We start from the raw sequence: 13,329 nt of genomic DNA, 5'->3' as shown, positions 1-13,329 counted from the left end.
TATGACACCTTACTCGACATGTTTTGATAAAGCCAAACCAAAGATAGCATTTAACCGCGAGGTTCATAATGCACTTAAGAGTATATGGTATGACGATATCTGGAAACAGTAGAAGGAAGTTGTTCCGACCACTGCAGACAGGCTCAGCTCATGCCAGAGCACCATCTCACATGGAACCAAGCACTCTGCCTTCAGGATTGTTAAGGCCTGCCATAGGAGTGACTTATAGGTTACCAGGTGTCCCATTTAAGGTTAGGTATAGGTATACTACACCTAAGTAAGAGGTGATTACACCAACTTACCCCAGCTGAGTGATCAGCCAGTTGTGTCAAATTGTTAGGCCAAGCCTGGGGTGGCATAATACATGCTTCAGCCCCTGGCAGGCCTTGGGTACTCCAATGCCCTGGGTACCTAGTGTACACTGGTACAGGGGCTGACAGGGTGATCCACTTCCAATTGGTTATGCACCTAGGGTGCATAGTTTTAATTTAGTAGAGAGAACAGCAGGCTGGGGGTCTGATTGGCAGGCCCACAGCCTCAATATGTCAAAAACCAGTGAAGCAAAAAGCAAAAATTTGGGGTGACCATAGGATAGCAGACCCTACTCTCCTACAATCATATATGTAAAAACATACATATATACAGCTCTGTATATGTATAAACATATATTATTTTTTTCCCAAGCAAATGCAGCCCCTAAAAAAGAAGGCTAGGCAATGTATAAATACACATCCAATAATACATATAGGTATAATAAAAACACCTAAATCTCTTTTTTTTTAATTTTTTTTTTTAATGAGGTAAACACTCATGAGAAAGCAAAAAAGAGAAAACTGTGGGAAACACAGATCTACAACACATTGCTAGCCTGCAGGCTGCATTGCAATACAATACCATAGAGACTGAAAAGCCCTGTATAGGTAAAAACTGGCACCGTGCCTTTAAGGCAGCCCTGGCTTCCATATCCCATCATGCCTCAGGGGTGACAGTTAGATCAGTTGTTCTTTCCGGCTCCTTCAGTCAGGACCCTGGAATTCAGCTCTCTTCTTTTTATTGACTTTTTAGTCCAGAACTATTTGCATTATAGTAATTTTTTGGACTTCCTCTTATTAATATCTGGGAGGAAGTCAGTATCCTGTATTTTTCTGACTGATTTTCTGCTATTTTTGTCAGAAATATGCCTTCTTTATTTATTCCATGTCCATCTTGTGGAAAAAAGAAGGCCTCTTCAGACACACATGAGGTGTGTATTGTCTGCCTGCCGGATTCTCACTCTCCAGCAACATGTCATCATTGTAAAGACCTTTCTAAAAGGACTTTAAAGGAGAGAGAGAGGATTAGACTCTACGGCTTATCAGAACGGTCGACGTCGAGGCAGCTGGTCCCTGTTTGCTCCCAATCGGCGTCGGGCTCGGCGTCGAAGAGTCCAGCGGCGGGATCGTCGCTGAGAGGTGAGGAGTCCAGGGGTAGTCATGCTGCAAAAAGAAAATCGTCGTCGACTTTAGATACAGCGACGAAGCGGATGCGTTCGTCGTCGACGACTTCGACGTCTAAGAGATCGGCGTCGAAGGATCGGCGTCACAGGTCGACGTCTAAAAGGCATCTTTCGACGTCAAGAGAGGATCGCTCGACGTCGAAACAGAGACATCGTTCGACATCGAAGGAAGGACATCATTCGACGCCGAGGACTGTGAGAGATCAGTCGACGTCACAAGAGGTTCGTAGGCGTTCGACTCCGAAGTCTACGTCGACGTCGAGACCAAGATCGCCGTCAAGACCAAGATCGCCGTCGAGGAAAGATCGATCGGTGAAGAGAATGGCGACGTCGAGGCATTCGTCGTCGGAGCATTCGACGTTGAGGCAGGCGCCTCCGTCGGAGTCGACGTCGAGGCAGGTGCCTCCGTCCTCGCAGGTCTCCAAGGCTTTGGAGAAGTCCATAACGTCGAGGCGAGATTCCCTGTCGGGGTCTAGACCTCCGTTCAGACCAAGCCCTCCGTCGACGACTAGGTTCTCGACGTCGAGGCAAGAAAAATCTCCATTGATCCTCGAGGAGTCAAGTCCCAAGTCTCCGGTGATAGGCCTATCACAGTCGAGGCGGCCCTCTGCAGAGGGTTCTCAGGAGGTGTTGCATGTTCGCCTTACGATCCGGCCAGTCTCAAGGCGCAAATTGTCAAGAACGGCAAAACGTGTTCCTGCACGGTTTCCCCTGGTTCTGATCGCAAAAGAAAACTTTTCAATTACCCTTGGAGTCGGCTGTTTCACTTCCCTTCCTTCGGACGTTCCCAAAAGAAGACTAGTCTGTTAAAAACTATTACCAACAGGGCGCCCGTTCTCAGGGCGGTCTGTGGGTTAGCGGTCTAGTGTTTGACAGGCAGATGTTTGAACGTGCGCGCGTTCCCTGACCGCGGCGCACTTCAACTGTAGAAATTTGTGAGGAGGCTGTGTCGTTCGAGTCTCTCACAGAACTTCAGAAAGTATTCGTTGGGGGTTGAGAAGGTTATTCTTCGCTGCTCAACAGATTCCGGAGGTGGAGTTAGAAGTCTTCTATCTCATCTCGTGTCACAAGAACTTTCCTGTTATTTCCAGTGAGTGGAAATTCTCCAGAGTCTCTACCAGCGGTGTCTTGTGGAAGGTCTTTCAAGGCAGGAACTATGACAGAGAAAAGGTCAACAGTCATTCCTCGGTGAGTGGCCTAATGCTTAAATGCGTATTGAAGCATTAAACAATTTGAGACTGCCAGGCTACTGATATTCCCTACTACGTTCCTGGTAGTAGAACAAGAAGCAGTCCCCATAGACTTCCTAAATCATTGTTCGGGGTTCCTGACAGAAATTTCAAGAGAGTACAATTCAGTCTACTGGCTTTTAGTTTCCATGAGGAACTATCTTCTGCAGTTCTGATAACAAGAAAAGAATCTACTTCATCTCGTTGTATGTTAAATATATATATATATATATTGCTTACCACCAGTTGCCGCAGCAGTAATCATCAGGTGCAGCAGTACCATCAAGCGCAGGAGCACCATCAAGCGCAGCAGCAGTCATCAAGCACAGTAGCGCTTGCTTAGCGCGGAGCACAAAAAAGGCAACTAAAAGAGAGAGGCAAATCCACAGTAGAGATCAGGTAAAGGTCAGGGCGTAGGGAGTGGGTAGGGAGTAGTGAGGGCCTTTAAGGGGACTTCCACTAATTCTCTGTTAACTTAATTCACAGATGCCAGAGTAACCACCCTAGTCCAGGAGAAGCAGGCATACTAGCCCGGGAGAAACAGGCATCACAGTGGAGTCTCTCTATTATCCCATTCCCCTTTCCCCCTTCTTGCTGGAAGTGAATTTTATTCGCTGTAGCGAGGCAGGGGAGCTGGGAAATTCTCATCAATTGTGTCCAGGTCTTCAGTCCAGCTGTTCCCGTGGAGGAAGGGAATTTCAGGTGCGTGGTACCTTCTTTCGCTAGTCTTGACACAAATCCCCTCATAGACTGGTATATACAACTTCGGAACATGATTCACCACGTCTTATATCTATCTCGCCTTCAGGATCAGAGGGCTCGAGTTCAAGATCCGAGTCACCGGAAATTGTGCATCAATCTCCAGCGCCTGCAAGAGAAAATAGTCCGCTGGAAGAGGGAAATGCTGTACCTCAAAGTCCCGCAAGAGAGATACCTCAGGACTCGGCTATGTCTTACGCAGTTAAGGCCTCACTAACAAGGTTAAGAGACATGGACTTCCCAGCGAGACCGGCCAGATCACGTTCTCGGGGAAGAGAATCTCGACGTCGCTCTCGAACACCAAGGAGGCGATCCAGATCCCCCTCCCACAGGAGAGAGTCGACCAGATCGGAGAGAAGGCGCCGTAGGACCCCTTCCTCCTCCCTGTCATCTAGATCATCCAGAAGGGATTATTCGCCGACACTCTCGGAGACACCACCCTCCAGAGTATCTCCGGTGGATGATATCTCTACTTTTCAGGAAGTGTTGTGTAGAGGAGCTACAAAATTAAATATCCCAATGCCGGTTCAGGAGATCACCTCCTCCATAATCTTTGAAACTCTTCATGAACGAGCAGTGTCACGCCCACTGTTGCCGTTAGTCCCTGGTTTGCTACAACCAGTAATGGATATTTTTCTCACGCCAGCGACCACCAAATCTGCACCGGCGCGGATTCTAAAAAAGTACCGTCCGGCTCCGGAAGATCCTCTGTTCCTAAGATCAGATTCTCCACCGGATTCTGTCATCACCGCTGCTGCCAGAAAGACGCATGCAGTAGCGGGGTCTTCAACGGTGCCCCCAGATAAGGACAGTAAGACGCAAGACTCTTGGGGGAGGAGAGTTTGCGGTTCGGCATCTTCTAGCTTAAAGGTGGCCAGCGCCTCAGCGCTTCTGGGGCGCTATGATAGATCATTGTGGGACTCTCTCCAGAGGTTCATTGAAAAAGTTCCATCAGAGGATAGACGGGACTTTGAAGAAATTTTGCACGAGGGAAGTCTGGTTTCTAACCAGGTCATAAGTGCAGCGGCGGATGGGGCAACCCTAGCAGCGCATTCTTATGCCCATCGAATCACAGCCAGAAGATCATCTTGGCTCAGATTGACGGCCTTGAAGCCGGAAGCGCAGGCGAGAATACTAAATCTGCCTTTCTCGGGCAGTTCACTTTTTGGGTCTGATGCAGACGAAGAAATGGCCCGTATGAAGGCAGAACTGGAGACCATGAAAGCCGTCGGGCTTGAAAAGAGGAAAGAGTTTCGACGCCGCAGGGGAAATGACAGGCGTAACTACCAGCAGAGGGTTCAAACCCCTCAGTGGCAGAAGAACCAGGACCAGCAAGGTCAAAAGAAACAGCAGTACCAGTCCCGCAGACCATCCAGGGGACGTGGTAACAACAGGCAGTGAAACGCTGGAAACAAGGCTCCAGGGAAGCAATGAGGAACCGCTTCCTCCGATGCTGTCCACCGCTCCGGTGGGAGGAAGTGTTGCGCATCATCTTCCAGAGTGGCAATCCATCACAAAGGACAAGTGGGTTCTGAATATACTGCGGAATGGGTACTCGCTTCGGTTCCGAAGCCACCCTCCATCGATTCCTCCTGTTCATTCGGCCCAGCATCTAACGCAGCTCAGAGAAGAGGTGGCGACGCTTCTGCTCAAATCTGCAATAGAAAAAGTACCCAAAAACCAAAGAGGAAAGGGAGTTTACTCCAGATACTTTCTGATTCAAAAAAAGGAGTGCGAAGGTAGAGTTCAGACCCATTTTGGACCTACGGATACTGAACAAACACATAAGAAAGGAAAAATTTTGCATGCTGGCGCTCCACCAAATATATCCTCTTCTCCGGTTGGGCGATTGGATGTGTTCGCTGGACCTTCAGGACGTATATTTCCATATTCCCATCCAACGGAATAATCGAAAATTTCTCAGGTTTGCGGTGGGGAACTCTCACTATCAGTTCAAGGTTCTTCCATTTGGCCTGAAGTCAGCTCCTCGAGTATTCACAAAATGCGTGGCAGTAGTAGCGGCTGCTCTGAGGCGTGCAAGAGTCTTCGTCTATCCCTACCTAGACGACTGGCTAATAAAGGGTCCATCGCCTCAGTGTTCGATCGCAGCTGTCGCTTTGCCTGAACTTATGTCGCAAGTTGGGTCTCAGAGTGAATGCCAAAAAGTCCAATTTTTCACCAACACAGAGGATCCACTACCTGGGTGCAACTATAGACTCCGTAGTAGGAAAAGTGTTTCCTTCGGAGGAAAGACAGTCATCCATTATCCTCAAAGGCAGGCAGATTCTATCCAACAATCTGTCGTCGGCAAGACAAATCTCATCTCTGCTAGGGGCCATGGCATCCTGCATTTTCCTAGTGCCCAATGCCAGGCTAAGGATGCGTCCTCTCCAGCAAGATCTCGAGGACAAATGGGATCAAAGGAACTCCCTGTGGGAAGAAAAAGTTTGCCTTTCCTCAGCGGCCAGGCAGTCAGTCAAGTGGTGGCTGAAGCCACTGAATCTACAAATGGGGATCCCCTTCCATCAAGAACCCCCAACTCAGACCTTAATCACCGACGCATCCCTTCAAGGCTGGGGTGCGCATTTCGGGTCTCTGCAAACTCAGGGACGGTGGTCCAGCAGCGAGCAGTTGTACCACATCAACATGCTGGAGCTCAGGGCAGTCCACCTAGCCCTCAAAGCGTTCCTGCCTGCGATCAAGACGAGTACCATTCTAGTACAGATGGACAATACCACCACAATGTACTACCTGAACAAGCAGGGGGGTACTCGATCCAGGACGATCTCGCTGGCAGCTCAGTCCCTGTGGCACTGGATCCTAGCAAGGAACATCTCGTTGAAAGCGGTGCACCTACCAGGAGAACTCAATGTGCAAGCGGACTTACTCAGTCGTCATTTTCAAGAACCAGAGGACTGGGTACTAAACGACGAGGTGTTAGAAGACATCTTCGGGGAATGGGGGCGTCCGCAAGTGGACCTCTTCGCGGACGAGCACAACACAAAATGCCGAGGCTTCGCCTCAAGATACCATCGACCAGGATCCCTAGGGAATGCCCTTTTGATCAATTGGTCAATGACATTTGTGTACGCTTTTCCGCCTCTCCCACTAATCCCCAAGGTGGTGACCAAGCTGCAGAATTCATCTGCCAAGATGATCCTCATAGCACCGGACTGGCCGAGGCAGTGGTGATACACGGATCTCCTGCACATGTCGATCCGCCCCCACAAACGGCTGCCGTGCAGGCCGGACTTGTTATCCAAGATGCAGGGGAAGATTTACCATCCCAGCCTTCCCTCGCTGAGCTTAACAGCATGGCTCCTGAAGTCCTCCAGTATGGACATCTGAACCTCCCTCAAGAGTGTATGTCCATACTGAAGGAAGCCAGGAGGCCTCCGACAAGACATTCCTACTTCTGTAAGTGGAAAAGATTTTACATATGGTGTGCTCAGCATCATTATGATCCAACAAAATGCCAGGAGGATGTAATTTTGCCCTATCTTCTACATTTAGCGAGGGCAGGGTTGAAATTTTCATCCATAAAGGTTCACCTAGCAGCCATAACAGCATAGAGGCGTTCGCCTTCGCAGCAGTCATTTTTTAAGTTGCAGGTGGTGAAGGATTTCTTGCAAGGTCTCAAGAAAGTCTATCCCCCTGTTAGACCTCCCTCTCCTTCCTGGGAGCTAAACTTGGTTCTGTCAAGGCTCATGGGTTCTCCTTTTGAGCCTATTCATAAGGCTACCCTACAGCACCTCACATGGAAGACAGCCTTTTTAATAGCCATCACTTCAGCACGGAGGGTCAGTGAGATACAGGCCCTCTGTTCTAAAGAACCCTACACTACGTTTCATCTCAATAGGGTAGTGATGAGGACTCATCCTTCATTCCTGCCTAAGGTGGTATCGGACTTTCATGTAAACCAAGCCATCTCCTTACCAACCTTTTTTCCCAACCCCTCCTCTCCGGCAGAGAGGGCGTTGCCTTCTTTAGATGTCAAAAGGGTCCTAAAATTCTATCTAGATAGGACTAAGAATGTCAGGAAATCTGATCAACTGTTTGTGAACTACGGGGTTGTCCGTATGGGCTTTGCTGCATCCAAACGTTCCATTGCTAGGTGGATTGTTTCAAGTATTACATTGGCCTACCAACTGGCTCAGTAACCATTGGGGGCGCGCCCTAAAGCGCATTCTACAAGAGGAAAAGCGGCTACCGCTGCTTTTCTCAATAATGTCCCACTCTCCGAGATCTGCAAGGCAGCCACTTGGAGATCTGTCCACACCTTTACCAGACACTATTGTCTGGATTCGGATACCAGAGCAGACACTCAAGTAGGACAAGCCTCCTTGAGGAATCTGTTCCATACATAATCATTTTCATGATTTTCTTACTCCATGTGTGGTACAATCTTTTTCATTTGCCTGCAGGTGGAAGGTGAGCTTGCTACTCTATTCAGTGCTTATGACTATTGATGAGGATCCCCTGGAAGAGAAGGGTAAGTTACTTACCTGTAATCCTAGTTCTCTTCCAGGGGTATCCTCATCAAAGTCATAAGCAACCCACCCGCCTCCCCAGGCAAATGAGAAGAAGTGTATTATTCATTATGGAAAGGATATATCTTTGTGTTTAGGACTACGGTCCCGCAAAGAACAACTGACCTAACTGTCACCCCTGAGGCATGATGGGATATGGAAGCCAGGGCTGCCTTAAAGGCATGGTGCCAGTTTTTACCTATACAGGGCTTTTCAGTCTCTATGGTATTGTATTGCAATGCAGCCTGCAGGCTAGCAATGTGTTGTAGATCTGGGTTTCCCACAGTTTTCTCTTTTTTGCTTTCTCATGAGTGTTTACCTCATTAAAATTTTTTTTTTTTAAAAAAGAGATTTAGGTGTTTTTATTATACCTATATGTATTATTGGATGTGTATTTATACATTGCCTAGCCTTCTTTTTTAGGGGCTGCATTTGCTTGGGAAAAAATAATATATGTTTATACATATACAGAGCTGTATATATGTATGTTTTTTACATATATGATTTTATTATTTCCGGGGTCCCCTCACATGGGCGGGAATATTCAGTGCTTATGACTTTGATGAGGATACCCCTGGAAGAGAACTAGGATTACAGGTAAGTAACTTACCCTCGCTTGTGCTCATTTCCACTTCACAGCCTCTTGTGTCACCTACTGCTGCACTACCTCTTGTGCTCGTTTCCACTTCACTGCCTCTTGTGTCACCTACTGCTGCACTACCTCTTGAGCCCACTTCCCTTCCTCTTGGGCCACCTACTGCCGCACTGCCTCTTGGGCCAGTTGCTCCGGCTTCCTCTTGTGCCATCTCCCGCAACCTTCTGCTTCGCAGTCCATCTTCCCACCTTCCGCTGTGCAGTCTCTTGCGCCTTATTCCACCTTGCTGGCTTCCACCTTGCTGGCAGCGCTCCACCTCACACTTCTTTCTTCACTTGTTACTCTGCGTTCAACATACTGTTCTGAGTTTGGGCATTGAAGTTGATGTGAAATATTTCAACTTAGTTTGAGTGTCATTAATTGTTTTGTTTTAATATTTGCTGGTCACTGCACCAAAGCCCACATAACTGCCTTCGGTCAGAGCATTGCTTCTTATAAGAAAGATCTTGCAGAGCATTGTGGTGATCATACCCAGACTTGGAGAAATAACTAATGCATCTGATGCTGTCCCCTTCTTCCTTTCTGCAGGATCTGATCGACACAGCATGTGAAGTTCTGGCAGCTCCGAGCCTCCCTGAACTCTTTTGGAGTACCGTAAGTATTGCTGAGAGGCAGATGAGTGACAGGACCTTGCTTCCGAAGGATAGGAGCGGGGGGGAACTATGCTTCAAATATTTAAGTGCATCAGCGAAGCTTAGTGTGCTGGGATATTCAGATCTTGAGCATTCTCTCTCCCCAGCATTTTGAAGCAGGTTGTACCTGGACCTGTGAGAAATGATTAAGTTGTAAATTAAAATCTTCAGCCTCTGTATGCATGTGTTCAAGGGCCCTACTGTGCCATTTCTTCTTGCTCCCTTGGATAGATGTTGATTTGTTGCTGGTTACCGTAAAAGGAACTTTCTAACGCACGTTTTGTATGAGCCAGATTGTTGCTGCTGGGCTCCATCCTCTGTGGTCCTTTAGTGGCACAAGTCAACTCATGAGGTCATGGAAGTGCCTTATCTGTGACCCTTCCAACATGTCTGCTCTTTCCAGACATCTCTCTAAGATCTAGGTTTCTGTGTGTCATCACCTCTCTCCAAAGCCATGTCATTAGCAATCAGGGTGGCTGTTCCTGCAGACACTTGGATGCTTCCCTTTCCGAGGCTGACCGTTGCTGTATCCTGTAGTGGTTCTGGGGGATGCAGAGGTCTTTGTCCTGTCAGTCTGGTGGCTGATGAGTCTTTTGCCTTTTGTGAGCACACATTAGAAACCGCTCTGTCTTTTGGGGGGGTCTCAGGGATACAGTCTTGGTTCTTCACATCGCCCTGCATTGAAGACCATATTCGCTGCTGTTTACCACGACCAGGCATGTCACAAGATTTACTCTATTGACTCCTTTAGTCTAACTTACCCTAATATTCTGATTTCAGATAGAAACGACTGCTGTTTATTTTTCAAACTGTGTAAAACAAGTGAAGAGCTTAGAGATCTGCTGTCCCAGGAGGTGCCGTAGGACACAATGCTGAGAGGACTCTAGACATTGGGTTCTTTCCTGGGACTACCACTGACCAGTACACTTAATTGCAGTCTTTTTAAACCTGCAGAGGAAGTCACAATTCATTGACACATTTAGACCAGTTCTGTTCAGATGCATATGAAAAAATATGTTCGAGGCATATGAGCTGCAGATTGTACACTTTTGCATAGATCGCCATCTGGTGTTGGGCCCAGATGTTTGCAGTTTGTTTTTCTTCTTGGACAGTCTTTGGAAGTCACGAGTTCGGTGACTCCTCCTTCGGTCCGTACTGCGCATGGGCTTCGGCTCCATCCTCAGATTGTTTTTTTCCGCCATCGGGCTCGGATGTGATACTTTGTGCTCTGGCTTCGAACCTTTCCAGTTCGACCTTCGACGGAAAATCCTCGTCCATCGAGATTCTTAAGAGAAATCATCTTCTTCATCTCTCTGGGCGGTACTTTTCGATTCCAGACATCGGCACCGGCCTACGGGCCTCCCTCGACTCCGGTCTCGGCCGATGGAAAGGACTCCCTTCAAAAAGTGCCCAAAATGTGGGTCTAAATTTCCCCACACCAACCTCCATCAGGTGTGTAACCTCTGCCTCTCTCCAGAACACGAGGCTCGAGACTGCCCCGCCTGCAAGTCTTTTCGATCGAAAAAGACCATCCGGGATCGAAGAGCTCGACGCACCATGGCGCACTCATCGACTTCGGCTCCATCCGACATCTTCGGAGACGACACCGGAGCTTCGGGGCAGCAGCACACAGAGCAGGAGGAAGAACTCGTCAGCGCTTCCGAGGCCGACGACTCTGACCTGGAGGAGATAACACCGGCGCAGAGGGTCGTGAGTACTTTACCCACTCCCGTACCCACACCGAAAGAGACTCCGGTTACACCTTCGCCTCCGGGCCTAGGGAAAACGAAACATACAGCTTCTATCACCCCACCTTTGGGCCCGGTGTCGAAGCATCATAAGTCTCCCGGCGGCTCGGGCTCGAGCCAGCCTACTCCTGGTGCCGAAAAACACTGTTCGGCACCGAAGAAAACCACGCCCAGTTCGGCTCCGAAGTCATCGGGCTCGAAACCTGCACTCTCGGTACCGATCAAGCATAAGCCCCTTGGCACCGACGCTCCGGTGCCGAAGCCTGCCTCGGCACCGAAAAAATCGGAGACCCCGAAAAAGCATGGCATGGAGAAACCATCGAAGCCCTCGGCTCCGAAAACATCGGCACCGACAGACGATTCGGTGCCAGAAGAACTATTTATGCCTGATCCTTATCAAAAAACTTTAACAAAGGATCCAAAGACTGGTCATTTAACTTTGTCTTCCAAAAAAAGACATTTACAAAAGCCAGATCCTCCTCCACCGCCAAAACGGAAGGACTCTGCCACATCCCCCTTCAGAGTACCCTCCCCACCACCTCCTCCACCTTCTCCACCTCCTCCACCCCCCATATCTCCACCACCTTTGCCTCACCGCTCTCCAACCCCATCTCCAGACCCTGATTATGGAGATCCAGATTATGACCCGGCAGACGCCCCAATAGACCCCACACCTCCAGGGACACCAGACCCATGGGAGGATTACCACAACCCCGATGTACCAGATGTGCCTCAGGATGACATTTATCCATCCAGGCCGTCTCCTCCAGAGGACTCCCTGGGGTTCCACCACTTAATACAGCGGGCGGCACACTACCATGGGGTAGAATTACATAGCGAGACAGTTGAGGACGATTTCCTACTGGACACTTTTGACATACAAGATAAGGCCTCAGCAATATTGCCCATGCTAAAAGGGGTAACCAAACATGCTGCAGAGGTGTTCAAGGACCCAGTCAGAGCTAGGGTACTAAACCCCAGGATAGAGAAAAAATATAAAGCAGCCCCCACAGATCCTGCATATATTAAAGGACCTGCTCCCTTGGACTCATTGGTGGTATCCACAGCGAGGAAGCGGTCTAACTCTCAATCCTCAGGGGAGGCTCCGCCACCAGATAAGGAGTCAAAGCTCTTAGATGCGTCTGGTAAACGCACTGCCTCGCAGGCCGCAAATATGTGGCGCATTGCTAACACACAAGCTCTGCTTGCACGTTACGATAGAGCGCATTACGATGAGCTGGAGGCTCTCATGCAACACCTTCCAGACAAACATAAACACAGGGCTCATGAGCTAATACAGGAGGGAAAGCTCATTACCAACACCTCAATTAAATGTGCCCTCGACGCAGCAGACACAGCTTCTAGAGCTATAAACACCAGTGTTTTGCTTCGTCGTCATACCTGGCTCAGAATCTCAGGGTTTAAGCCAGAAGTCCAGGCATCTATATTAAATCACCCCTTTGACCAACAACACCTATTTGGTCCAAAGGTGGACGAAGCATTGGAGAAGATGAAAAAGGACACGGATACGGCAAAGTCTATGGGGGCATTACAATCCCATACCCCTAGACGTTCATTTCGTCGTTCCTCCTTTCGGGGCACAGGCAGAGGCTACTCTACCGATAGCGCCTCTGCTTCCTACAAGTCCCCTCCACAGAATACCTTCTCAAAGGGCTATCCGAGAGCTGGTTATAGGGGAAACAATAATAAAGGCAGGGGCAAAACCAACAACACCCGTTCTGCCACACCACCCGCCCAATGACTTTCCCCCGCTTCCCCCAGACCATTCCACTCCAGTCGGGGGCAGGCTACAATATTTTCTTCAGAACTGGGAGACCATAACATCAGACAAATGGGTGACACAAATTGTTCAGTCAGGCTACTGTCTCGAACTAACATCTACCCCACCCAATATTCCACCCAGGCACCGTACAATGTCACAAGAACACACCATACTGCTCAAACAGGAGGTGATCTCCCTCCTCCAAAAACAAGCTATAGAGCAGGTCCCCGTCAATCAGCAAAATCTAGGGGTCTACTCTCTGTATTTTCTAATCCCAAAGAGAGACGAGACCCTACGGCCCATTCTAGACCTCCGGCCTCTAAATGCATACATACATTCGGACCATTTCCATATGGTCACCCTCCAACAAGTTCTCCCTCTCCTGTGTCTGGGAGACTTTCTCACTACACTGGACTTGAAAGACGCATACTTTCATATTCCAATACACCCTTCTCACAGGAAGTACCTCAGGTTTGTGGACGGTCAGCATTACCAATTC

General features: G+C 48.8%; 1 protein-coding gene across 2 annotated transcripts in view; it reads left to right on the top strand.

Moving 5' to 3' along the window:
• The window catches only part of NUP188 (nucleoporin 188), a 1,223,536-nt gene that overhangs the window by 281,779 nt on the left and 928,428 nt on the right, over positions 1-13,329 (top strand). For both annotated transcript variants that reach the window (XM_085614037.1, XM_085614036.1), the window contains exon 13: positions 9,196-9,261. In XM_085614037.1, the coding sequence (XP_085470163.1) occupies positions 9,196-9,261 (66 nt within the window). The remainder of the gene's footprint in view (positions 1-9,195; positions 9,262-13,329) is intronic.

This window comes from Triturus cristatus, chromosome 1_2 (assembly GCF_964204655.1).
Source record: "Triturus cristatus chromosome 1_2, aTriCri1.1, whole genome shotgun sequence".
NCBI classification, from domain to species: Eukaryota; Metazoa; Chordata; class Amphibia; order Caudata; family Salamandridae; genus Triturus; species Triturus cristatus.
The sequence above is the reverse complement of the archived record's forward strand: the minus strand, read 5'-3'. Positions and strand labels throughout refer to the sequence as shown.